Raw genomic sequence first — 25,498 nt, 5'->3', positions numbered from 1 at the left:
AAGCTGACAACGACTGTAAGAGTCCGACTTCCTGAGAAGTGATAAGAGATTCTTCATTCCCCCAAACTCTTAAGTAAACACAATAAATCAAAACTGGGGTGAGGTAGAACTGCAGGGTCAGAATCAGATGAACTGAGGAAATTCAGCTCTGCACACAATGTGCTCAAGTTTCATAAGAAAAAGTTTCTACTGCCTTCTCATTTTTATGGAGCTGAACCACTGGTAAAATAAAAACAAGTAGATTCTTCAGTACCATCATCTAATAAAAGAACACAGTGAAAAACAAAGTAAACCACAAAATGGATACAAAATACTGTCTGTTGGGTCTTTGGTTAGATGGCTGGAATAAGGTCTGTTTAACACAAGCTGAAGACATTTTCACTTTTTATTCTCCGACATAAAATTCATCAGTAAATGTCCTGAAAGTCCTGATTTCTTGAAGCTTTTCCGTCTGTTAAGAAAGGCCTAACAAGTGTCTCAATGAGACGACAGAGGTTGTCGGGGACATTAAACATCATCAGTCCCAACATGAAAACCGATCTCCTCACCAGTCCACCTTTACAGACTCGTTGTGTTTCTTCTCGCTCTTACAAACTGTTACTAACTCTATCAGAGGAAAGGCTTCTGTAGAAGAGCTCAGAGCTGAATCAAACTACAAGTGAAGTTTAGCGGTGGTGACGGTGAAGTCATGTGACCGTGGTGTCGTTGGTTTATAGCCTAACATGATCTTTTTACTGCTGCTGATTGTATTTAGGCTTCAAACATCATAAAGTGAAGTCAACGGTGAAGATTATGCTGCTGAACAAAACCTGTCAGGATCAGAAACTGTTGCTTGTCAGTTTATTTTCTGCAACGACACAAAAGACAATGTAAAAGCCCCTCTGGCTTTTTGTGGAGGGAACCAGGGTGACGCTAACATACATTTCTGATCCGTGCAGCACTGTATTAGCATGTTTTCATAAAATATTTAATTTTCCTGTTAAGACTCATGATTTTTAGATGCTTTTATACTTGACTTCTTCCTCCGCTTGGCTGATTTATACGGTGCCGTCAGTTCATCTTGGAGTCCAAGAGAACGTTTGTGCCTATTTTGACGAAGTTCCCTCAAGGCCTTACTGAGATACCGCATTCCAAGAATGGTGTGGACGGACAAAACCTCTTTCAGTTTCTCTCTTTAAACTGTTAAATATAAAATAAAATACTTCAAAGAAACTATTCTAAGGTTTTGTGGTCCTGGTTCAGTCTTACCTCCATCTCCTCCCCAGCCCAGGGCTCTGTACTGTCGGAGGACTCTGCCAACGGCGTTCTTATTGTGGGACAGAGCCACCGCTCGCTGAGCTCCAAATCTCTGTTTGTAGTACCTCATGAGGGAGCGGTGGCCGATCTTAGCGCCTGCAGAAACACACAGCAAAGAGGTGAGACAGTATGAACACATAGTCTCATGGAAATCTCACTGACAGTGTGAAATCTCTAGAGTCTGTGTGTTTGAATGTTGCTTGTTTGTCTAGAGTCTAGACAAACAAGCAACATTCAAACACACAGTAAATGGAATTAAGTCCAGTTATAAAAATTCTTTTTGGTAAAAAAATGCAAGTGGAATTTAATCCTCAAATAAAATGAGACATTTTTTCACTTGTATATTTTTCATTCAAAGCTGTTTTAGCTGAGCTTAGACTGAACATAGTGTAGGTAGTACATGTTAAGATTAAGGTGTTTTGATATTAGAGTGCAAATGTAAACACACCTTTGCTGCCTGGTTTTAAAATGTACATGGTGAAGCTCCTCTCTTGGTTAATAATCTGTCTTTTAATGTAAGATATTTTATGTCTACAAAACTGCAGGATACTTTTGGATTTAGGGCTACAACTTACAATTATTGATTATGTCAGCTCCAATTCTACCTACTTTCTATTTATTTATTTATTGTTTAGTTAATAAAAAGTCAGAATATAGAGAAAATTTTCAGTTACAATTTCATGTCTTCACGTTGTGTTTGACTGATTGATCCCAAAATTATTAAATTCACAATAATATGAAACAGTGAAAAGCAGCAAATCTCATTAAAGGGAGGCTGAAAACAGAAATTGTTTGGTATGTCAGTGGACAACTCAGTTTGATAACTAATCCAATGCCACTCAAATGTCAGTGTAGCTCTGCCGATGATTGATTTTATTTCAAAATCACTAATTGCACCTTTAGAGTTTCTCAAATCAAATTCATCCCATCATGGACTGCCCACACATTTTTCTTTTCATTTTTTTCATACGTTTTTAAGACCTGCACAGGAGCCCTACATCGTGTGCTTCTGGACAGTGTTCCATTCTTGACCTTTGTTGAAAACTGATTTCGAAGTTGACTCACCTGACGGCAGAGTCAGCTCCAGTGTATCATCGTCGTACTCCAGGTTCTTGTCGTCAGGCAGCTCTTCCTCGTTCATCTCAGCATCCTCCCCCTCCTTTCTGTCGGGGTAGCTGCTCCTGATAGCAACAAAGAAAATGTGTGAACCAGACTGGCAGAGGAGACGCATCTCATCCACCCCCACTGATCACTGATTACTGATTATATAAAAATTACTACATTACCTGAAGTCGTAGAAGTCTGCAAACTCCAGAGCAGCGTCGCCGTCTGTGAAGACTTTACAGTGGCTTTTGTCTGTCATGTGACTCTGCACTGCTTCCGTCGAGTAAAATGAACGGCCCTTCTCGTTACACCACAGACACACATTCCCAGCGCCGACCTTTTCTCCTGTAAGAAGGGAAAAGAATTATTAAATCCCCTGCAACAACAAAAGCATCAATAAGCATGTTTTGCACACAGGATGTATCTATGGATACTGGTTTTAGTCCTGGTGGGAAAATCCTTAATCTGACATGAGGCAGAGTGACTGTAGGTGTTGTTCTTATTATTCTCTCTCTCACACAGACATAAAAACAAAATGGCATGAAGTCTTTACAGTATAATGTTTTCATCTGCAGCCTCTAGATAAATTGTTAGTTGAATGCAAACAGCTCACCCAGATGGATTTTACATAATTGCTGGAGACTTCATGAAAATTTAAGACTTTTCCTTCCAAAATTCCACCAACATGTCAAGTTTGTTACGAGAGGAGTAAACACTGGACCTCGTTTGCATCCAAGTTGCTGCTGCTGATGTATGAGAACTCACTTTTACCCTTAAGACTGTGTATGTTCCTGTGGCCCAGGAACCCGCAGCATGGTACAACAGCTACTACAATTAACAGAACACTGATAAAAATCAGTTGAGACCAACAACATGACACAAGAGACTATGGAACCCTTCATCACAGAGAGTAACTGGCAGCTGTTTTGGCTTGACTTACACAGGAATACGAACTTTTAAGCCATCTGTATCTGGAAATGGAAAAGCAATCTTATTATCAACATTAAGACAGTGCTGTGGGAGTATTTCCTCCACTCATTAGTCCCTGCTTTATTTTCCTCCTCAACACTTAACTCCCACTTGACTGCTGCTGATGCCTGCTCAGATTTAGGTGAATGAACATCACCCATTCAGACAATGAGTCCTCACCCTTCACACTGTGCAGATATCATCTTACTGAAGTTTCCTCACATTTACTCTCCAAACTCACCGAGGTAACGGATGAGACCCCTGAGGTCGACGAGGAACTCCAAGTCGGGGATGAAGAAGCTGTGAACTTTGGTCATGTGGGTGACGTTCTTCATGAGCGTCTTTGAGTGGTGGGGGCAGAACAGGCAGTTGGTGACGGGGATGGAACCCGGCAGAGCAGCTGGGTGGGGGTCAGACAGAGATGCAGAGTCTCCTTCCTCCTGATCCATAGTCTCCTCATCATCTTCATCCTCCTCCATCTCATCGTCGTCGTTGTCGTCCTCCTCCTCGTCAACATCCTCCCACTCCTCTGGAAGATTTTTTGGGAACATTTTAACACCACAAACTGATGAAGATGTGTAAAACAAACAAGGAAAACACGACCGTCTGTACATTTATCTTAGAATAACTAGATTTCAAGTGTAGCTACGTTCACTACTTAAGACATAAAAGTACTTAAAACATAAATGGTTTTTAATTGGACTTTATTTGTTATTAACTTTACTTTATTATTGGTTATATTTACAATTATTCATTATTTTTAACCCCTCAGAGGACAGTTGACAATGACTTTAAATTTTTTTATGTGTTGTGTAAAATCATACACACAAAAATAACAAGAAATTTGAAAACAGGCATAAATTACTCTGTGAATATTCATACATTAGTGGATCCATTTGTACATGTAAAACAGGTTTTGCACATTAGTGGGCCACTTCCTGTCAGTTTGTGGGTCATGTGACATTTGTGACTTCCCTCCTAATTGTTTGCAGAGTTTTGTCCCATTTGAACAGCAGCTGATGACAATAATGTGAGGGGCTGTTACTTGTTTCACCAGCAGGTGGCGGCGTTCCCTGTTACACTGTAAATTTATGAGTCTTTTTCAAAGATTGAAGTCCTCAGTAGAAACTGATGTATTTGGGGTTAGTGCCACAGACAAGGTAGGTCAGTCATAAAGTATTGACAACTGTGCTTAGACTGTAAGATAAATACAAGGGGCAGCGTCTGATACACATGTGGGACATCAGAATAGTCAGGGTTTGGATCATTTTTAATTAAAAAAGGTCACGAGAATTATGTCCACGGAGGTTTCATCTCTCCTTACCTTCCTCAGCTGTGGCTCCCTCTTCTCTCTCTCTCCTCTTGGCCTGCTCCTCCAGCCACATCATCCGGGGAGCTTTGTCCGGTCTGTCTGTCTTCTGCTTTGTCTGGGTGTTCCCTTGCTTGGCCAGGCTCGACCTCTGCTGCTCTTTCAGGGCTTGCTGCAGGGCCTCGTTCCTGGCATCATGATCCACCTTCTCGTCACCAAGTCCTTTTTCCAGATTCTTCTCGTTCATCTTCTCCACTTTCCTCTGGGCGGCCAGCAGAGCCTGCTTCTCGGCCTGCTGGTGTTTGTGGGACTGCAGGTGGTTCTGGTAGGCGTTGGCACTGGAGAACTTCTTGTTGCAGACGCTGCAGCCCTCTGTGACCGCCGCATCACTCAGATGCTGTTCGGCAGCTGCCCTCTGTGCCAGGACGCGCTCCTGGAAGTTTTCAGCGGTGACAGGCGGCATGTCGGCCACCTTGCGCTTCAGGTTGTAGCGGTGCCAGTCGGTTTTGTAGTGCGCTCGCTGCACCTCGCCATCTGCAAAAGCCACTCGGCAGCTGATGCAAGTGTAGGAAGCCATGACAACCTGAAAATAAGAGAGGAGAGATAAGAAAGATACACAACTCACTGTCATAAATGACAATGTCAGCAACAAAAGATCACATTGAGAGGCTGGAAGCAGGAAATTTTAGGTATTTTTGCTTTAAATATAATTAAAACAATTATCAAAAGCAGTTGCATGTAATTATCTATCACTTAAGTAACCAATTAATCAGCTAATAATTTTAAATGCATTTTCAACAACAAAACCACTTACAAAACATAACACGACCTATATATATATATATATATATATATATATATATATATATATATATATATGCTGAATCCAAAAATGAGTGAAATCTTCTCTGCACCTTAGCCAAGGTAAGTACACATCTAATGGTCAATCAATTATGTAAGAAAGCAATCATTAGATTGATAAATACTAAAAATAATCGCTAGTTGCAGCTTCACAAAAAGAGATGAGGCGTTCTTAATGTTCAGATAAACAAGATTCAGTATAATATGAAACAGCACAACAGTGCCACAAACTGCAGCCTCCAAAATGATTCATGACTTAATGAATTAAAACCTCATTAACAACAAACACTCAACATTAAAGCCTCCTTTATAATGTAAGGATTTAATCCGGGACAGGTGCATGACACATTAGACCTGGAATAAACTAAACGTTTAATATGTGTTGTTGTTTAAAGTTTAAGAATTAGAACAAAGCGCAATAATAACAGAAATTCTGCTAAAAAATACCTGAGCTACACAGAGGAGACACTGTTGTTGAGCTGTAATGTCAGTGTCAGTGTTTCATAACTTAAACTTCAGGGAGGTTAAAGTTGTGTAAGGTGTGTTAGCAAAGCAAGATTAGCCACACAGCAGTTTAACCACATGTTACTTAAAGTCAAAGCGTTATAAAACAGGTCGAAAGCGGTACCTAAAGATACCAAATGTACCTTAATACATTTTTAATTAGCTAAACGTGAGCTGTTAATCAGTGGGGCTCCGTAGGTCCGAGAAAAAAAAAACATGCTAACGTCGGCTAGCATGCTAACCCAGCTCCAAGCATTTTAGTGTAAACAGTTGCTAATAGCAGCTAAAATTACAGATATTCAGAATAACTATGATAGCGACAGATGGAGGGCACAACAGGCAACACGTACTTACTTATTAGCTGAAGTGACTCCTCCGAATAAAAACGCGTTTTAACCTCTTTTGCTGTCAGTGCACCTCCTGCCAAGCCGCCACACGAGGGTGAATCACGCCGACCGTCTTCTTCGTGGGGCTTTTCTGCGGCTGTTCAGAAGCGTCGAAGCCGCTCTACCGCCACCTGCTGCTGCAGACTGTGGCGGACTGTGTGACAGAGACTCCCGCAATGGAAACAGACGGACTTTACTGTTGGTTTATTTCTTTGGACTGGAGACAACAATAAATGAAATGTGGTTGTGATGTGGGTAAACCAACCAATATCAACAATTCACTACAGTTCCAGGAGAAAAGGGAAATTCCAAAAAAAAAAAAAAAAAAGAAGAAATTTTGGATGTCAGTGATCACAAACTGGCTGAGAAACACTTCTAACTGGAAATAAACCTGTTTGCATTTATTGTTTCAAAAATTTTCATTAGTGTTCAGATTCTTTTGTCCAATCTCTGCACCATCAGTGGAGGAGCTGGTTCTTACACTGAAGAAAACGTGGCTCGTTTTGATGATAAACTGAAGCTCTGAAACTTTTTTGAATACCATGGGATAACCATGAGAGGGAATTTCTTACCCAATGGCTGTATTATATCCTAATAGACTATATCATGTAATCATGTTTTCAATTTATTACCATTTTACACAGGATAAGGACAGTGGACCTCACAGAGTAGGAATGGACAGGATCAGAAGTATTCACGGCTTTTATTCATAGTGAAAGAAACTGTACCATTGGCTAGTCATGAAAATCAACATCACAACAACTAAAATGACCTCAAGTCCACAACACAATGTCTTTTGTCAGGATTCAAATACATTTCTAACAACTAAAACTCCACCAAGTGATTTTTCACTATTTCTCAAGGTCTTTAAGTCTGTTTAACAAACTCTTTATTGACTTTGCAAACAATCTTGTTTTAAAAAGCAACAGGTGAAAATAAACTCTGGTCATCTCTCTGTGACAAAGCTGTCTTCTGTTCTGAACATGAACTCTGTTACACAGGAATGAAGACACAAGAAAACATTTGATTTATTATTGAGGAAAATCAACTTTATTGATGACATGAAGCTTCAGTTTGTTCCCACATTGAATCAATAAAGTCTGTTCAATGAGTCTTGTTCAGTGATTTCATGAACAGATTCACTTCATCCACACAATCAGTTTGTTTCACCTGAATCTCAGAGACGGAAAAGAAAAGAATCAATCGTCTCCTCATTGATTATTATCATGATAAAGACACTTTGATAAAACCTCATAGACCTTATTTGTAAGTTGATTTGAACAACAACAACATTTGTTCTGACAAACACATCAATGAAAATGTAATTATAGATTTGTGTCTTTACACAGTGAGAACAAAACATCAGTGATAAAGGAAGGTCTGCTGATTTCTCTGTTAAGGCTCATGCAGTGGAAGAGAAACAGCAACACACAAATACATCAACACAAATATCCAACAAACATTTAGAGCACAGACAAGTTTGTGTTTTCATGTGGACAAATGTGAGTTTAGGTCAAACAAACATGATGATGAGCAGTGATATCCTCCATGGCTGCAGCTCCACCTGAACAAAGTCAAACATCAACACAACCAGAAATGAGAAGAGGTCAAAGTACCACCCATAATGTTTGATTGACAGGTGATCTGTGTGCAGTGCAGAAACACAACAGCAATGAGCTTTTAGCAACAAACATGGAGACAAAATAAACTGATGAACAAAAACACAGATTTTAACCAACTGCACCTTAAATGACCTTTGACTATTTGAGTTTACACAACTCAGCTGTGACCTCACAATTCCAGCCAAGCCAAAGTCCAGCATGTAGAGGCTGAGTGAATGTGGTCTGGACTCTGTGGAGGAGAGTCATGGTTTCAGAGACACTGTAGAAGGACAGAATACCTGCTCTGTGATCCAGGTACACTCCTACTCTGGAGGACCAAGGACCTGAGACTGGAGTTTTGATATTGTTGAACCAAAATTGATATTGATCACTTTTTGTGTAACAGTACAATGTCCATGATTTGTCATTGTATCCAAATACACATTCTTTCGAGCTTTCTGCTCTGCTGATATTCTTGTATGCGACTGCTACAGAAAGTCCTCCATCTCCTCTCCACTCCACCTCCCAGTAACAACGTCCAGTCAGACTCTCTCTACTCAGGACCTGACAACATGAGGTGAATCTGTCTGGATGACTAGAATAAGACTGTTGTTGACTCATTAATACTATTTTTCCGTTTCCCTCAGATAATAACAGACGTGTGTTTGCTGTGTTTGGATCCAGTGTGATTTCCTGTGAATATCTTAAGAAGTCAGCTCTGGTCTTGGGCTCTGGTTGTGACTCTGACAGTAAAACGTCCACTTGAGTCACTGTCAGTGAGATGTTTGTCCATGTCTCTCTCAGAATGTCCTGTAGTTTATCTCTGAGCTCTGACACAGCTGCTGTCACATCCTCAAAGTACCTCAGAGGACGGATATTGATGCTGGATGAGTCTGTAGATTGACTGAGTGGTGACAGTGAGGGGTAGTTGTGTAGAAACTGGGTGTGATCCTCTGTGTGTGAGAGCTGCTTCAGCTCAGCGTCTTTCCTCTTCAGCTCAGTGATCTCCTGCTCCAGCTTCTCCTGAAGCGCTTTGACTCGACTCACTTCAGTTTCCTGCTGGGATCTGATCTGCTGCTTCACATCAGAGCTTCTTTTCTCCATGAGATGGATCAGCTGAGTGAAGATTTTCTCACTGTCCTCCACTGCTTTATCAGCAGAGCCATTGATAGCCTCCACCTCCTGTTGAAGCAGCTTCACATCTTTCTCTCTGTCCTGGATTCTCTGCTGGATGTTTTGTCGACTCAGCTGGAGCTCTCTCTGCCTCTCAGTCCTTTCTGCTGCAGCTGAGACTGTGTCGTGGCCTTTATGTTCATCCACAGGGCAGAGATAACAGATACACTGCTGATCAGTGCGGCAGAACATCTTCATCACCTCATCATGACGAGAGCAGATGTTCTCCTGGAGCTTCTTGGAGGGCTCCACCAACTTGTGTTTCTTTATCTGAGGTACATCATAATGAAGCTGCAGGTGTTTCTCACAGTAAGAGACCAAACAAACCAAACAGGATTTGACAGCTTTCAGTTTTCTCCCAGTGCAGACATCACAGGCCACATCTTCAGGTCCAGCATAGCAGTGATCAGCAGGAGCAGCTTGGAGTCCAGTCTTCTTCAGCTCCTCCACTAAAACTGCTAACATGGTGCTTTTCACCAGGACAGGCCTCGGTGTGAAGGTCTGCCTACACTGAGGGCAGCTGTGGATTTTCTTCTCATCCTCTTCATCCCAGAAGCTTTTCATACAGTTCATGCAGTAGCTGTGTCCACAGGGAATAGTCACCGGATCCTTCAGTAGATCCAGACAGATGGAACAAGAGAAAGTTTCCCGGTCCAGCTGAACTCCTTTCTGCGCCATTTCACCTCTCAGTGTCAACAACTGTCTGAGTTTCACTTCCTCAGAAGTGAATCTAGTTTGAGCTGTGATCTACACAACATGTGTCTCTGCAGTGAACGGGGCCTGTCAGCTCTCTCACTTCACCACATGTTGGTTCCACCCATCTTCAGACTGTAGATCTGAAGGGGAGGGAACAAGGAAACACATGAACAGTGGAGTTGGCTGTGTTAGAGAGCAGGAAGAAGAGGGAGCGTTATCAGGCTGTGACTCAGTCCAGGAGGAGGAGCGCTTTGATACTGTGTGTTTAACCCTTTTTTATAATATAAAGTCCAGAATGTGACAAATTAAAATAAAACTCTCCACACTTACTCACCATAAACAGATAAAAACTGTACAAAATATAAATCAGAGTATAACCCTGAGCCACCTGCACCCAAATTCAGGTTTTGCCATCGAGCAAAGTTCTCTGATGTATCATAACTTGGTTAAAATGTTTGACCTAATATTGGAAATCATTAATTATAGTGACCCCCTGTGGCAGAAAAAATGTGTTACAGAAGTATTGATATAGCTTTGGTAAATATACCAGGACCTCAATGTGAAAATATTAAGTTTTGTAATGATGTTTTTACTGAAGCAAAACAAAAAACAGTATTACCAGCAAATGTAATTTAAGTATCAAAAGCAAAAGTAGCGTCATTAGGTGGGTGAAATGTTATATTATCAGATTATTATTACTTATGTAGTACTTTAAGAAGCATTTGGATGTAGCTGTCAAAGTGAAACAAATTTTAACTACTTTAAAAAATGTTGAGCTTTCCAATGTAAAACAGTGCAGCATATTTCATAAGCTGATGACATGTTTTTACACGTAGATGTAGAAATACGATCATGTTTTAAATGTAAAATGAAGGATAATAGAGAATCATTTATGTTTTGGAGATTTGGATTTTGTCCCAAAAAGGATGCAAGTCTCCTCAGTGTGACTGTGTAAACAGATCTAAGTCGCCACAACATACATGTTCACATCAGCTGTGGCGACAAAAACACACAGGTCAAATAAATAAAAATACAGTATGTGTTACAACATTTCATTAACTAGAAACTGCAATCTTTGAAGGAATTGCAATGGGATTGTTGCTTCTGACCAAGCTAAAGCTAAACTGCGTTGCTGTCTTCAATTTGTATGAAGCAGTTGAAAGAGTATTAACATTTGGAAAAATCTGAAAGAGATCAAAATTTCAAACTGTTCTATAAGAAGTGAAAAAAATGTTTTAAAGTGTGTCGTGTATAAAGGAGTTGAAATAAACACAGAGAGATTGGGCTGCAGTGCAGCGCTTAAGCCAAACTACACTGCTTTATAAAAGGCCAAAAATGTGCATTAAACTTGAACTGATATTCAAGAAAATACATAAAGGTTGTGAAAAGCCTCAATCTGCCTCAGCTGTTATTCAGAAGCTGTCTTTGTCTTATACAGTTATTACATGTGAGCTAAAAAAATAAACTGCAGCCACTACAAAGTCCTCTCAGGCTCTGATAAACAAATACTTCTTTCATCATCTTTACACTTACACTAGCACAAGGCCTTGCATGATTAATTCAAGAGGCTACATCAAACATTGCTGTTTGTCTCGTTTATAAAAAAGTATGTCTTTTAATTTACATGGTAGGACAGTGTACTGGGACTGATCAGCCAGTCAGTGGTCACCACATCCCATTGTTTTGTTTTCATGTTTTTATGAAACATAATATAAGAAGTATTTCCAGCTGTTTGTCAGCCCACCCAACTCTTTCCCCTTGTGATTACGTCTGTGTTGTCCACCAAGTATCGCCCTTGGCCTAGTTTCTCTCTGTGACCTTCACCGACAGACAGGTTGAAGAGTGAGTGTCACAATCAGTTTAACCCTCTTTTAATAAATGTTTCCCGTCAATCAAACACGTTAACATTTTTATCAAAAATAGGCAAATATCACTCACACCAAGCTTGAAGTACATTTGTTTGACACAATATTCAACACCAACATCTCTATCTTAAATAGCCCGCAGTAAAATCACAATAATAAGTTTAATCAGCCCAATCATGTATGAATCAAAACAATTGAAACACTTTAACCAGTTCAGTTAAAACAGGATTATTATTATCATTATAGTTTTGTTTCTAAATCTGCTCATACAGTCATTTAATTGGTTTTAGTTGTAAAGAAGTTTCACTAAGTAAAATTATTCACAGAGATCAGTTTCACATTATCTCCTGACGCTTTAATGGAATTTCTAAAACACTGATCACTTTATTTATTCTTCGAGATACAAGTCACTTTATTCATTTTGTAAACATACTTCAGAGCACATGGCCCCAGCTCCACCTACAGAAACTCAAACAACACAACAATAAATGAGAAGAGGTCAAAGTACCACCAATAATGTTTGATTGACAGGTGATCTGTGTGCAGTGCAGAAACACAACAGCAATGAGCTTTTAGCAACAAACATGGAGACAAAATAAACTGATGAACTAAAATACAGATTTGAACCAACTGCTCCTAAAATGACCTTTGTGGCACCATCCAAGGCAGCATCGTACCTTGGAGAGCTTATACTTCCCTATTTTCCCAATAGGACACTTCGCTCTCTAAATGCAGGTCAACTTGTGGTTCCCAGAGTTTGTAAGAGTAGAATGGGGGGCAGAGCCTTCAGCTATCAGGCTCCTCTCCTGTGGAACCAGCTCCCAGTGTGGGTTCAGGAGGCAGACACCCTCTCTACCTTTAAGATCAGGCTTAAAACTGTCTTGTTTAGTAAAGCTTATAGTTAGGGCTGGCTCAGGTATGTCCTGACCCATCCCTTAGTTATGCTGCTATAGAGCCAGACTGCTGGGGGATTCCCATGATTCACTGGGCGCTCTCTCTCTATTTCTGTCTCTCTCCCCCTCTCTCTCTCGATGACTTCATGCCATTAACGTTGTATTTTTTCTCTCTCCCGTAGTTTGTGCTTCTCCTCTCTCTCCCTCTCTCTGTCCTCATTCTGCAGGTCTCTCTGCCTCGGGAGCAGCAGGATCCAGATCCACCACTACTCATCTTTACTATTAACCACTGTTACCTGTCATTATTATTGATAACACCATTACCTACACAGCTGTTCCTGGTCTCTCTCTCTCTCTTTTCTTCTCTCTCCTCCCCCCCTTCGTTATCTTCTCCTAAACCCAACCGGTCGAGGCAGACCCCCCCCCACCCTGAGCCCGGTTCTGTTGGAGGTTTCTTCCTGTTAAAAGGGAGTTTTTCCTCCCCCCTGTCGCCAAGTGCTGCTCTTTGTGGGAACTGTTGGGTTTTTTTCTGTAACAAAGTAAGGTCTTGACCTTACCCTGTAAAGTGCCTTGAGATAATGTATATTATGATTTGGCGCTATACAAATAAAATTGAATTGAATTGAAACTTTGTCTATTTGAGTTTACACAACTCGGCAGAAATTCCAAAGACAAAATCATAATGAAACCAAAGTCCAGCATGTAGAGGCTGAGTGAATGTGGTCTGGACTCTGTGGAGGAGAGTCATGGTTTCAGAGACACTGTAGAAGGACAGAATACCTGCTCTGTGATCCAGGTACACTCCTACTCTGGAGGACTGAGGACCTGAGACTGGAGTTTTGATATTGTTGAACCAAAATTCATAATGCTCTGGGTAACAATTCAACATGAAAGATTTGTTATTATGTCCAAATCCACATTTATATGACCTCCCTGCTCTGCTGATATTCTTGTATGCGACTGCTACAGAAACTCCATGGAATACTGTCCACTCCACCTCCCAGTAACAACGTCCAGTCAGACTCTCTCTACTCAGGACCTGCCACCAGCCAGTGAATCTGTCTGGATGACTAGAATAAGACTGTTCTTCTATCATCACTGTTACTTTTCTGTTTCCCTCAGATAATAACAGATGTGTGTTTGCTGTGTTTGGATCCAGTGTGATTTCCTGTGAGTATTTTAAGAAGTCAGCTCTGGTCTTGGGCTCTGGTTGTGACAGTAAAACATCCACTTGAATCACTGTCAGTGAGATGTTTGTCCGTGTCTCTCTCAGAATGTCCTGTAGTTTATCTCTGAGCTCTGACACAGCTGCTGTCACATCCTCAAAGTACCTCAGAGGACGGATATTGATGCTGGATGAGTCTGTAGATTGACTGAGTGGTGACAGTGAGGGGTAGTTGTATAGAAACTGTGTGTGATCCTCTGTGTGTGAGAGCTGCTTCAGCTCAGCGTCTTTCCTCTTCAGTTCAGTGATCTCCTGCTCCAGCTTCTCCTGAAGCTCTTTGACTCGACTCACTTCGGTTTCCTGCTGGGATCTGATCTGCTGCTTCACATCAGAGCTTCTTTTCTCCATGAGATGGATCAGCTGAGTGAAGATCTTCTCACTGTGCTCCACTGCTTTATCAGCAGAGCCATTGATAGCCTCCACCTCCTGTTGAAGCAGCTTCACATCTTTCTCTCTGTCCTGGATTCTCTGCTGGATGTTTTGTCGACTCAGCTGGAGCTCTCTCTGCCTCTCAGTCCTTTCTGCTGCAGCTGAGACTGTGTCGTGGCCTTTATGTTCATCCACAGGGCAGAGATAACAGATACACTGCTGATCAGTGCGGCAGAACATCTTCATCACCTCATCATGACGAGAGCAGATGTTCTCCTGGAGCTTCTTGGAGGGCTCCACCAGCTTGTGTTTCTTTAAAGGAGCTGCTTCATAATGAGGCTGAAGGTGTTTCTCACAGTAAGAGGCCAAACAAACCAAACAGGATTTGACAGCTTTCAGTTTTCTCCCAGTGCAGAAATCACAGGCCACATCTTCAGGTCCAGCATAGCAGTGATCAGCAGGAGCAGCTTGGAGTCCAGTCTTCTTCAGCTCCTCCACTAAAACTGCTAACATGGTGCTTTTCACCAGGACAGGCCTCGGTGTGAAGGTCTGCCTACACTGAGGGCAGCTGTGGATTTTCTTATCATCCTCTTCATCCCAGAAGCTTTTAATACAGTTCATGCAGTAGCTGTGTCCACAGGGAATAGTCACCGGATCCTTCAGTAGATCCAGACAGATGGAACAAGAGAAGGTTTCCCGGTCCAGCTGAACTCCTTTCTGCGCCATTTCACCTCTCAGTGTCAACGACTGAGTTTCACTTCCTCAGAAGTGAATCTCGTTTGAGCTGTGATCTAAACAACATGTGTCTCTGCAGTGAACGGGGCCTGTCAGCTCTCTCACTTCACCACATGTTGGTTCCACCCATCTTCAGACTGTAGATCTGAAGGGGAGGGAACAAGGAAACACATGGACAGAGTGGAGCTGACTGTGTTAGAGAGCAGGAAGAAGAGGGAGGGTTATATGTCAATTCATTCCATGAAGAAGGGGCACCTTTCATTATAGGGAACCCTTGTGGCCGATAAACAGTATTACAGAGTTATTGACATTTTATTTTTAAGTAAATGTGGCAGCACCTCAATAAGAAAATATTAAGTTTTGTAATGATGGTTTTAGTGAAGCATCTGAGAAGAAATAGTATTCTCAACAAAATCTATTGGAATGATGGAAAGTAGTTTTTTTATTACCAATGTATTACTTACGTAGTTTTAAAATGAAGTTTCCAAATTGAAACAAAATTTAACTACTTCACATGATGTTGAGTTTTTCAGCCTAAAACAATGCATCATATTTTATGTGTTGATCACATGTTGTTCTTAGCAGAAGCAGAAATACATGACCATATGTTTCAAATGTAAAATTTTACAGAAGAAATGTTTTTAGCTGTTTGTGTGCTGAACTGACACTTTTTCTTTTTGTCATGTCTGTATTTGTCCACCACATGTCACCCATGGCTTAGTGTCTCACTGTGACAATCATCAACACCCATGTTGAGGAGTTGGGGTTACAGTTAGTGTTTAATCCTATTTTAATAAATATTTCCATTAATTAAACACATGATGACATGTGAAAGAAAAATGGGGAACGTAAGTCACATCAAGCTTGAAGTAAATTTATTTGACAAAATATCTAACATCAACCACTTTATCTTATATCCAGTCATATATGTCCAGTCATGAATGAATCAAAACAAGTTATACATTTTAACCAGTTCAGTGAATAATAGAATTTGCCTTTACTTTTTCAATAGTTTCCTAAACAGTAGCTTCATTATAGTTTTGTTTCTAAAGCTGCTCATACAGTCATTTCATTGGTTTTAGTTGTAAAGACATTTCAGTGAGTAAAATTATTCACAGAGACCTGTTTCACATCATCTCCTGAGGCTTTGATAGAATTTCTAAAACACTGATCACTTTGTTTATTCTTTGAAATAAAATCACTTTATTGGTTTGCAAACATGGATCAAAGCTGAGAAAACAATTTTTCTAAAAGCTCATTCTACAAAATATCACAATAATGATTTTAACTTAACTAAAGATTATTCTAACAAACATAATTAGGAGGAAATAAAGTCAATCAACTTCAGTCACTCTGTAAATCAGTCCGTCAACTCTGTGGAAGGAAATGATAAATCGTGGATCCACTGATAGCAACAATGATTATAACACTTCATGTTTTTAAAATTGGTAAGACCAACACATATATAATAAGTTGTTCATCTATGATGGAACTGTTGATCCCCATTAAGACCCATGAAGTTAAACAGAAGTAGCATACAAGTCACACAGTGGTTTACTGTTTAAATTAAATAATGTAAACAACAGTGATACAACTATATAACAAGTCATTACATCTAGAAGAGAGATTATGTTAGCCATGTCAATGTGATCTGACACTTCTCTAGCTAAGGTTTAAATCAGGCTCAATAAAACTAACATGTTGAGGTTTGAAAGGTAAAAAAAACCCAAAAACAAACAAACAAAAAAACAAAGAACAAAAACATGCATGGTGAAAACCAAGGATTTTAAGTTCACTGAAGTCAGCAGTCAGGCTCCCACCAAAAACAAATCCTGTAAAATTTTTCAATTATTTAATATTGTTTAACATTTTGTTGACTTAATTGTTAACTAGTCTAAATATTATCCTGTATAATAGTCTAAATTCAGTTACACCCTTTTCATAATATTTACAGCATGATTTCAATTATGAATGCTATAAGATTATTGTGCTTCTTCATTTTTTGACACTTAACTAAATAAAGGTCAAAAAATTTTTTTTTTTCTCAGATCAAAATTTGAATTCTTTCTAATTCTTACAAATATTTTTAATTTTATTGTTTCCATTATTTTACCAGGAAGTCCCATTGAGATGAAAAAAAAACAAAACAAAAATAAAAAAATTAAATTAACAAAAAAAAAACAAACAAACAAAAAAAAATATATATAGATATATACATATCTATCTATCTATCTATCTATATATATATATATACATATATCTTTTACAAGAGAGACCTGGCCAAGATAGCATCCATACAAACACACCACATAATAAAATACAGCAGAAAACATAAAATACCACATATATGACATGACAGCAATTTGAGCTTGATGTCCTCTCAATAAAATCACATCTATGTCTCATTTACCACTTTCTTTATGATGCCCTTGAAGTTGTCACTGGATGTAAGTTTATCTAATTTTAGGTCTTTCAGCAGATTATACCATGTCCAAGATGTATGATAAAAAATGCAGTTTTCCCCAGATCTGTGAAAACTTACAATGCATTAAGAAGCAAACATCTAGAGGAGTGTAGCTGATAGCTACCTGTGCTAAAGAGGAGGATAGCAGATAGATAAGCTGGAAGTTTAATGTAGCACAACAGTGACAGGTAGCATGACCATCAGTAGCCACCATGGCTGATCAAAGAAAACATCAGCACCTAAAGAAAATCTAACATGAACAATCAGATGCAGTTTTACTGAAATTATTTCTCCATGATTTATTGAGCTTACAAAGCTCAGCAGTAGTACTACGAAAATTGCCAGATGAATCTCCATATTCAGGAAGTAAAAATCCAGCATGTAGAGGCTGAGTGAATGTGGTCTGGACTCTGTGGAGGAAAGTTATGGTTTCAGAGATGCTGTAGAAGGACAGAATACCTGCTCTGTGATCCAGGTACACTCCTACTCTGGAGGACTGAGGACCTGAGACTGGAGTGTTGATATTGTTGTGCAAAAATGTAAAACAGTTTTCATTGCAATTTAAAGCCCATGAATTGTCATTGAATCCAAATCTGCTTTCATGCAAGCCCCCTGCTCTGCTGATATTCTTGTATGCAACTGCTACATCAACACCTCCTCTCCACTCCACCTCCCAGTAACAACGTCCAGTCAGACTCTCTCTACTCAGGACCTGAGACAATGACGTGAATCTATCTGGATGACTAGAATAAGGCAGTTGCTCATATAATAATGTTGCTTTTCTGTTTCCCTCAGATATGAAAAGCCACTTCTGTGCTGTGTTTGGATCCAGTGTGATTTCCTTTGAATATTTTAAGAATCCAGCTCTGGTCTTGGGCTCTGGTTGTGACAGTAAAACGTCCACTTCAGTCACTGTCAGTGAGATGTTTGTCCATGTCTCTCTCAGAATGTCCTGTAGTTTATCTCTGAGCTCTGACACAGCTGCTGTCACATCCTCAAAGTACCTCAGAGGACGGATATTGATGCTGGATGAGTCTGTAGATTGACTGAGTGGTGACAGTGAGGGGTAGTTGTGTAGAAACTGGGTGTGATCCTCTGTGTGTGAGAGCTGCTTCAGCTCAGCGTCTTTCCTCTTCAGCTCAGTGATCTCCTGCCCCAGCTTCTCCTGAAGCTCTTTGACTCCACTCACTTCAGTTTCCTGCTGGGATCTGATCTGCTCCTTCACATCAGAGCTTCTTTTCTCCATGAGACGGATCAGCTGAGTGAAGATCTTCTCACTGTGCTCCATTGCTTTATCAGCAGAGCCATTGATAGCCTCCACCTCCTGTTGAAGCAGCATCACATCTTTCTCTCTGTCCTGGATTCTCTGCTGGATGTTTTGTCGACTCAGCTGGAGCTCTCTCTGCCTCTCAGTCCTTTCTGCTGCAGCTGAGACTGTGTCGTGGCCTTTATGTTCATCCATGGAGCAGAGATAACAGATACACTGCTGATCAGTGCGGCAGAACATCTTCATCACCTCATCATGACGAGAGCAGATGTTCTCCTGGAGCTTCTTGGAGGGCTCCACCAGCTTGTGTTTCTTTAAAGGAGCTGCTTCATAATGAGGCTGCAGGTGTTTCTCACAGTAAGAGACCAGACAAACCAAACAGGATTTGACAGCTTTCAGTTTTCTCCCAGTGCAGACATCACAGGCCACATCTTCAGGTCCAGCATAGCAGTGATCAGCAGGAGCAGCTTGGGGTCCAGTCTTCTTCAGCTCCTCCACTAAAACTGCTAACATGGTGTTTTTCACCAGGACAGGCCTCGGTGTGAAGGTCTGCCTACACTGAGGGCAGCTGTGGATTTCCCCCTGATCCTCTTCATCCCAGTGGGTTTTAATACAGTTCATGCAGTAGCTGTGTCCACAGGGAATAGTCACCGGATCCTTCAGTAGATCCAGACAGATGGAACAAGAGAAAGTTTCCCGGTCCAGCTGAACTCCTTTCTGCGCCATTTCACCTCTCAGTGTCAACGACTGTCTGAGTTTCACTCCCTCAGAAGTGAATCTAGTTTGACCTCTGATCTGAACAACATGTGTCTCTGCAGTGAACGGGGCCTGTCAGCTCTCTCACTTCACCACATGTTGGTTCCACCCATCTTCAGACTGTAGATCTGAAGGGGAGGGAACAAGGAAACACATGAACAGAGTGGAGCTGGGTGTGTTTGTGAGCAGAAAGAAGAGGGAGGCTTCTCAGGCTGTGACTCAGTCCAAGAGGAGTGGTTTGATACTGTGTGTTTAATCCTTTTGTACAACTTAGTTTGCAGAATGTGACTAGCTAATAAACATTTTCCTCTATTTCCCCTATTTCTATTATATTTTCTTACTCCAAATGGTTTTGGAGACAAAAAAAATTTACATGAATGTCAAATTGCAAATGTTTTTGTCTCTTTGTTTGTTTCTAATTCAATAATCCCTAAAAACTAAAAGTAAATATAAAACTATTGTTATTGTTATTAACTTCTTGTTAGTGTGTTAATGTCCTTGAAATTTATGTGGACAGTATTCCAAGTAATTTTATTCATTTATGTTGAAGTGTCATTACAAAGAAAAGTACCTAAATTGACATTTGACTCTTTTCTTTAATCTGCTCACATGATGGGACTCATGAAACACACTAAGCCAACTGCAGCCACTTCTTAAACCCCAAACGAAGGTTTTACTAAGAGTTGTCTGAGGTATCATGAGCGAGTTTTGAATGTGTTATCAATGTTGGACTGATAGTGTGAATTTGTTAATGTAAGCAACTCAGGTTATTTGAAACCTTTAATTACAGCGACACCTTGTGACAGTGTTGCAGACATTTTACAATGATGGTTTTACTTAAGCAGAAATAAAGAAGTATTATCTGTAAAATGTAATATATGATTCAAAAGTAAAAGTAGTCATTAGGCGGACAAAAAATACTTGATATTAAGGACTGTATGATGGGTTGATAATTGTGCGGTCAGGCACAATGAACCACAGTTGAGTCTCCTACAGTCTTTGTCTCATAGGGCTAATATGTACAGGTGGTAGCTGATAGCAATCAATGCTGTTTTTTTATTACAAGCAACATCTTGCAAGGTATCAAGAACAACGGAACTCACATTTCCATTCAGACAAACAAACCTTTGTTGCAGGTGAAAGGGCTTGCACCTGGACTCAATCCTGTCTGTAACCTGTCATCAAACCAGACTTCTTCCTGCTCCTCCTCAGACAGCCCCTCCTCCGCTTCCAGACCTGCTCCTCACGACAGCCGCCACAAAAATATGATTTTCATATTTGACCCCTGTGAGGAGCATCAGGGAGTGGTATAGAGTCCTCCCCTAGAATTGCAGGAATGGATCTCAGTTTACGAACAGAAAGCTTAGGTAGGTGGTGTCATGGTGGTCAGCACTGTCACCTCATAGCAAGAGGGTTCTCCACCTTGGTTATGACAGAGCAGTATTGGCTCCATGGTCGAAATGGGAAAGAAATTCAGCAGCCTTGGTCTTTCTCCATGGTTGCACAAATGACGCTGAAGAAGCCAGTAAAGGCATTTGGGCAGGCAAAAACTTTCTGGTCCACTGGCTGAACGGAATCTTACTGCAGACCAACTGGGAAAGCCAGAATTCAGCCTTGGATTTATCACAAACAAACTTTCTGGATGTTTTGACAGTCCACCAGCTGACTGGGATTTGAACCCCTCGTCCCCATGGCCAGTCAGGCTGTGCTCTGGTCTCATCTCTCTTTGTTGGAGCCTTTTTAGATGAAAGAGTGATTTCTTCAGTGGAGGAAATTGTGAAAGGTCACTTTCACTTGGACTCTGTTGCTTTCACTTGAAGGTTGTATACTGCACTGTGTTGGCACAAGTGTGGGCGGTGTCTATATGTTTAAACAGGTTAATAGGAGGGACTCAAAACATGAACATCCCACTTTTTCAGACTGGTAACCAAAACCAAACAGATAAACTCATAAACTCAGATTACAACACACACACAGGGAGTGTAACAGGGTGATCTTTACACTTATCCTAGTACAAGGCCTCACATGATTAATTCAAGAGGATGCATTAAGCATTGCTGCATGTCTTTATTATAAAAACTGTCTTTTGGTAGGACAATGTACTGAGTGCCCATCGGCCAGTCAGTGGTCATCACATCCCACTGTTTGGTTTTCATGTTTCTGAGAAATACAAGAAGTCTTTTCAGCTGTTTGTCAGCCCACCTAACTCTTTCCTCTTTTTGTCGTATCTGCATTTGTCCACCAGGTGTCACTCTTGGATTAGTGTCTCTGTGATAATTATCTTCACCTATGTTGAGATGTGTCCATGAATCAAACACATGTTAACATGTGGAAAAAATGGGGAATGTCAATTTCATCAAGCTCGAAGTAAATTTATTTAACAAGAGTTAATATTCAACACCAACCACTTTGTCTTATATAGCCAGTTGTAAAATAACACTAAGTTTAATGATCCCAATCATGAATTAATCAAAACAATTTATACATTTTAAATCTGCTCATACAGTCATTTCATTGGTTTTAGTTGTAAAGAAGTTTCAGTAAGTGAACCTGTTCACAGAGATGAGTTTCACATTATCTCCTGAAGCTTTGATGGAATTTATATGATACTGATCCCTTCTTCGTTCTTTGAGAGAAATTCACTTTATTGGTTTTGCAAACATGGATCAAAGCTGAGAAAAAGATGCCGGATCAATGTTTCTATCAGCTAAATTTACAAAATATCACAATAATGATTTTGTTTTAAGTCTTTTCCAACAAATTCCAAACATAATTAGGAGGAAATAAAGTCAATCAACTTTGCAGTCACTCTGTAAACAGACATGTCAGATCTGTGGAAGGAAATGATCAATCCTGGATCCATTGGTAACAACAATGATGATTTTAACACTTCATGATTTTAAATATGATTTTAAAAGTGGTGAGAACAACAAATATATGATCAGCTGTTGATCTGTATACGCAGACTAGTATACCTGCCAGACACTGGTTAACTTTTAAAAGGAAATAATATCTATCTGATCAAAAGATTTAAAAAAAAAATCCAAGAGCAAATCATTACAATCCCACCTCGTGTTCATAAATGCAATAAAAAATGCATATACATATGTGTGTGTGTGTGTGTGTGTGTGTATAGCGAATATATATATATATATATACACACACATACACACACACACACACACATTTCCCAAGATGACCATTGCAGAAAGTTAAGGTTGCAGAAAATATCTAAATATATACCAGCAGCAATACAAATATACAACAAGTCATTACATCTAGAAGAAAGACTAGGTTAGCCATGTGAATGTGACCTGACACCTATATGGTTCTGGTTAATAAAACTAACATGTTGAGGTTTGAAAGGTAAAAAAAAAAAGCATGCAAGGTTATAATCAGGGATTTCAAATTCCCTGAAATAAGCAGTCATCCCCCACCCCCCAATAACAAATCCTGTAAAATGTTTGAATTATTGGATATTACTCAGCATTTTATTGATTTAACTGTTAACATATACTTTGTCAAAATATTATGATTTCTATTATGTTTGATATTTGAGAATCGCATTACTTCCTTTTTTAAAAACATAACTAAACATAAATCTTTTCAGTGATCGCTCAGATAATTTAAAAAATTTTAATGCTTTCTATTCGCCACTAATGTATCACAACAGGTCATCAGGTACACGTGACTTGTCAGGTAGGATGACCGTCAATTGCCACCTCAAACAAAACATCAGCACCGACAGAGAATCTAACCAGATCAACCAGACACAGTTTTACTCAGATAACTCCTCTGTGTTCACCTGAGCTTACAAAGCTCAGCAGTGGTTCTATACAAACTATCAAAAAAATCTTTGCATGAAGGAAGCCAAAGTCCAACATAGAGAGGCTGAGTGAATGTGGTCTGGACTCTGTGGAGGAGAGTCATGGTTTCAGAGACACTGTAGAAGGACAGAATACCTGCTCTGTGATCCAGGTACACTCCTACTCTGGAGGACTGAGGACCTGAGACTGGAGTTTTGATTTTGTTGAACCAAAATGTGTAACTTTTTTGGTGACAATTTAAAGCCCAAGATTTGCCATTGAATCCAAAACCACATATATTAAATCTCCCTGCTCTGCGGATATTCTTGTATGTGACTGCGACAGTTACTTCTCTTCCTCTCAGCTCCACCTCCCAGTAACAACGTCCAGTCAGACTCTCTCTACTCAGGACCTGACAACATGATGTGAATCTGTCTGGATGACTAGTATAAGACTGTTGTTGACTTATTGCAGTAGCTTTTCTGTTTCCCTCAGATAATAACAGATGTGTGTTTGCTGTGTTTGGATCCAGTTTGATTTCCTGTGAATATCTTAAGAATCCAGCTCTGGTCTTGGGCCCTGGTTCTGACAGTAAAACGTCCACTTCAGTCACTGTCAGTGAGATGTTTGTCCGTGTCTCTCTCAGAATGTCCTGTAGTTTATCTCTGAGCTCTGACACAGCTGCTGTCACATCCTCAAAGTACCTCAGAGGACGGATATTGATGCTGGATGAGTCTGTAGATTGACTGAGTGGTGACAGTGAGGGGTAGTTGTGTAGAAACTGGTTGTGATCCTCTGTGTGTGAGAGCTGCTTCAGCTCAGCGTCTTTCCTCTTCAGCTCAGTGATCTCCTGCTCCAGCTTCTCCTGAAGCTCTTTGACTCCACTCACTTCAGTTTCCTGCTGGTATCTGATCTGCTGCTTCACATCAGAGCTTCTTTTCTCCATGAGACGGATCAGCTGAGTGAAGATCTTCTCACTGTGCTCCACTGCTTTATCAGCAGAGCCATTGATAGCCTCCACCTCCTGTTGAAGCAGCTTCACATCTTTCTCTCTGTCCTGGATTCTCTGCTGGATGTTTTGTCGACTCAGCTGGAGCTCTCTCTGCCTCTCAGTCCTTTCTGCTGCAGCTGAGACTGTGTCGTGGCCTTTATGTTCATCCACAGAGCAGAGATAACAGATACACTGCTGATCAGTGCGGCAGAACATCTTCATCACCTCATCATGACGAGAGCAGATGTTCTCCTGGAGCTTCTTGGAGGGCTCCACCAGCTTGTGTTTCTTTAATGGAGCTGCTTCATAATGAGGTTGAAGGTGTTTCTCACAGTAAGAAGCCAAACAAACCAAACAGGATTTGACAGCTTTCAGTTTTCTCCCAGTGCAGACATCACAGGCCACATCTTCAGGTCCAGCATAGCAGTGATCAGCAGGAGCAGCTTGGAGTCCAGTCTTCTTCAGCTCCTCCACTAAATCTGCTAACATGGTGTTTTTCACCAGGACAGGCCTCGGTGTGAAGGTCTGCCTACACTGAGGGCAGCTGTGGATTTCCTTCTCATCCTCTTCATCCCAGTGGGTTTTAATACAGTTCATGCAGTAGCTGTGTCCACAGGGAATAGTCACCGGATCCTTCAGTAGATCCAGACAGACCGAACAAGAGAAAGTTTCCCAGTCCAGCTGAACTCCTTTCTGCGCCATTTCACCTCTCAGTGTCAACAACTGTCTGAGTTGCACTTTCTCAGAACAGAAACTAGTTTGAGCTGTGATCTAAACAACATGTGTCTCTGCAGTGAACGGGGCCTGTCAGCTCTCTCACTTCACCACATGTTGGTTCCACCCATCTTTAGACTGTAGATCTGAAGGGGAGGGAACAAGGAAACATATTAACAGAGTGGAGCTGGCTGTGTTACAGAGCATGAGGAAGAGGGAGGGTTATCAGCGATGTCTCAATCTCAAAAGTAAGTATAGCTGTCAGATCACTGTGGTGGAGTAAATGGTAAAGTATTTCCACCTTAAATGTAGTGGAGTAGAAGCGTACAGTTGCATTGTTTGCACTGAGAGTCATCCTAACCTTTATCTAATTCTGATCTTAAATCTTAAGTCTTCAGTCTAAAACCGAATAATTTACATTGTGGAGACTTGGATTTTATCCCCATGCAAGTCCCTTCAACGTGATGTTCACAAAAGCTGCATTCACAAACACACTGAGTTCAAAGGTCAAATA

The 25,498-nt window shown here is 40.4% G+C and overlaps 4 protein-coding genes across 5 annotated transcripts in view; all 4 read right to left on the bottom strand.

Moving 5' to 3' along the window:
* The window catches only part of znf622 (zinc finger protein 622), an 8,484-nt gene extending 1,948 nt beyond the window's left edge, over window positions 1–6,536 (bottom strand). Inside the window, exons 1-6 of one of the 2 annotated variants that reach the window (XM_071492432.1) lie at window positions 6,398–6,536; window positions 4,694–5,261; window positions 3,611–3,898; window positions 2,583–2,745; window positions 2,362–2,477; window positions 1,249–1,392 (exon numbers count right to left, since the gene is read on the bottom strand). In XM_071492432.1, coding sequence (XP_071348533.1) covers window positions 1,249–1,392; window positions 2,362–2,477; window positions 2,583–2,745; window positions 3,611–3,898; window positions 4,694–5,255 — 1,273 coding nt within the window. In that variant the 5' untranslated portion in view covers window positions 5,256–5,261; window positions 6,398–6,536. Of the gene's footprint in view, window positions 1–1,248; window positions 1,393–2,361; window positions 2,478–2,582; window positions 2,746–3,610; window positions 3,899–4,693; window positions 5,262–6,393 lie in introns of both variants that reach the window. The other variant, XM_071492433.1, reaches the window with a different exon arrangement.
* Window positions 6,537–6,686: 150 nt separating this feature from the next.
* On the bottom strand, window positions 6,687–15,162 carry LOC139629687 (uncharacterized). The gene is made up of 2 exons (XM_071492460.1): window positions 13,295–15,162; window positions 6,687–9,950 (listed from the first exon to the last, which is right to left on the bottom strand). Exons 1-2 carry the CDS (start codon window positions 14,975–14,977, stop codon window positions 8,190–8,192), a joined length of 3,444 nt encoding a protein of 1,147 aa, XP_071348561.1. The 5' UTR covers window positions 14,978–15,162; the 3' UTR covers window positions 6,687–8,189.
* A 2,510-nt stretch (window positions 15,163–17,672) lies between these two features.
* LOC139629659 (tripartite motif-containing protein 16-like) lies at window positions 17,673–19,761 on the bottom strand. Its single transcript, XM_071492427.1, has one exon. It carries the CDS (start codon window positions 19,441–19,443, stop codon window positions 17,701–17,703), a length of 1,743 nt encoding a protein of 580 aa, XP_071348528.1. The 5' UTR covers window positions 19,444–19,761; the 3' UTR covers window positions 17,673–17,700.
* A 2,558-nt stretch (window positions 19,762–22,319) lies between these two features.
* On the bottom strand, window positions 22,320–25,377 carry LOC139629660 (tripartite motif-containing protein 16-like). Its single transcript, XM_071492428.1, has one exon. The coding sequence runs from the start codon at window positions 24,970–24,972 to the stop codon at window positions 23,275–23,277; it is 1,698 nt and encodes a 565-aa protein (XP_071348529.1). The 5' UTR covers window positions 24,973–25,377; the 3' UTR covers window positions 22,320–23,274.
* Between the last annotated feature and the right edge of the window lie 121 nt (window positions 25,378–25,498).

The sequence above is a fragment of the Trachinotus anak genome, unplaced genomic scaffold (genome assembly GCF_046630095.1).
Source record: "Trachinotus anak isolate AG129_WGS33_773 ecotype Australia unplaced genomic scaffold, CSIRO_AGI_Tana_v1 ptg000012l, whole genome shotgun sequence".
Taxonomy (NCBI): Eukaryota; Metazoa; Chordata; class Actinopteri; order Carangiformes; family Carangidae; genus Trachinotus; species Trachinotus anak.
The sequence above is the reverse complement of the archived record's forward strand: the minus strand, read 5'-3'. Positions and strand labels throughout refer to the sequence as shown.

Bases quoted from the DNA above. Each gene is read 5' to 3' on its own strand.
- LOC139629660 (XM_071492428.1), bottom strand. From the start codon at position 24,972: ATGGCGCAGAAAGGAGTTCAGCTGGACTGGGAAACTTTCTCTTGTTCG.
- LOC139629687 (XM_071492460.1), bottom strand. From the start codon at position 14,977: ATGGCGCAGAAAGGAGTTCAGCTGGACCGGGAAACCTTCTCTTGTTCC. The intron at 9,951-13,294 runs TAGACAAAGTTT...CATGTTGTGTAG, and splicing joins CCGAGTTGTGTAAACTCAAA to ATCACAGCTCAAACTAGATT.
- LOC139629659 (XM_071492427.1), bottom strand. From the start codon at position 19,443: ATGGCGCAGAAAGGAGTTCAGCTGGACCGGGAAACTTTCTCTTGTTCC.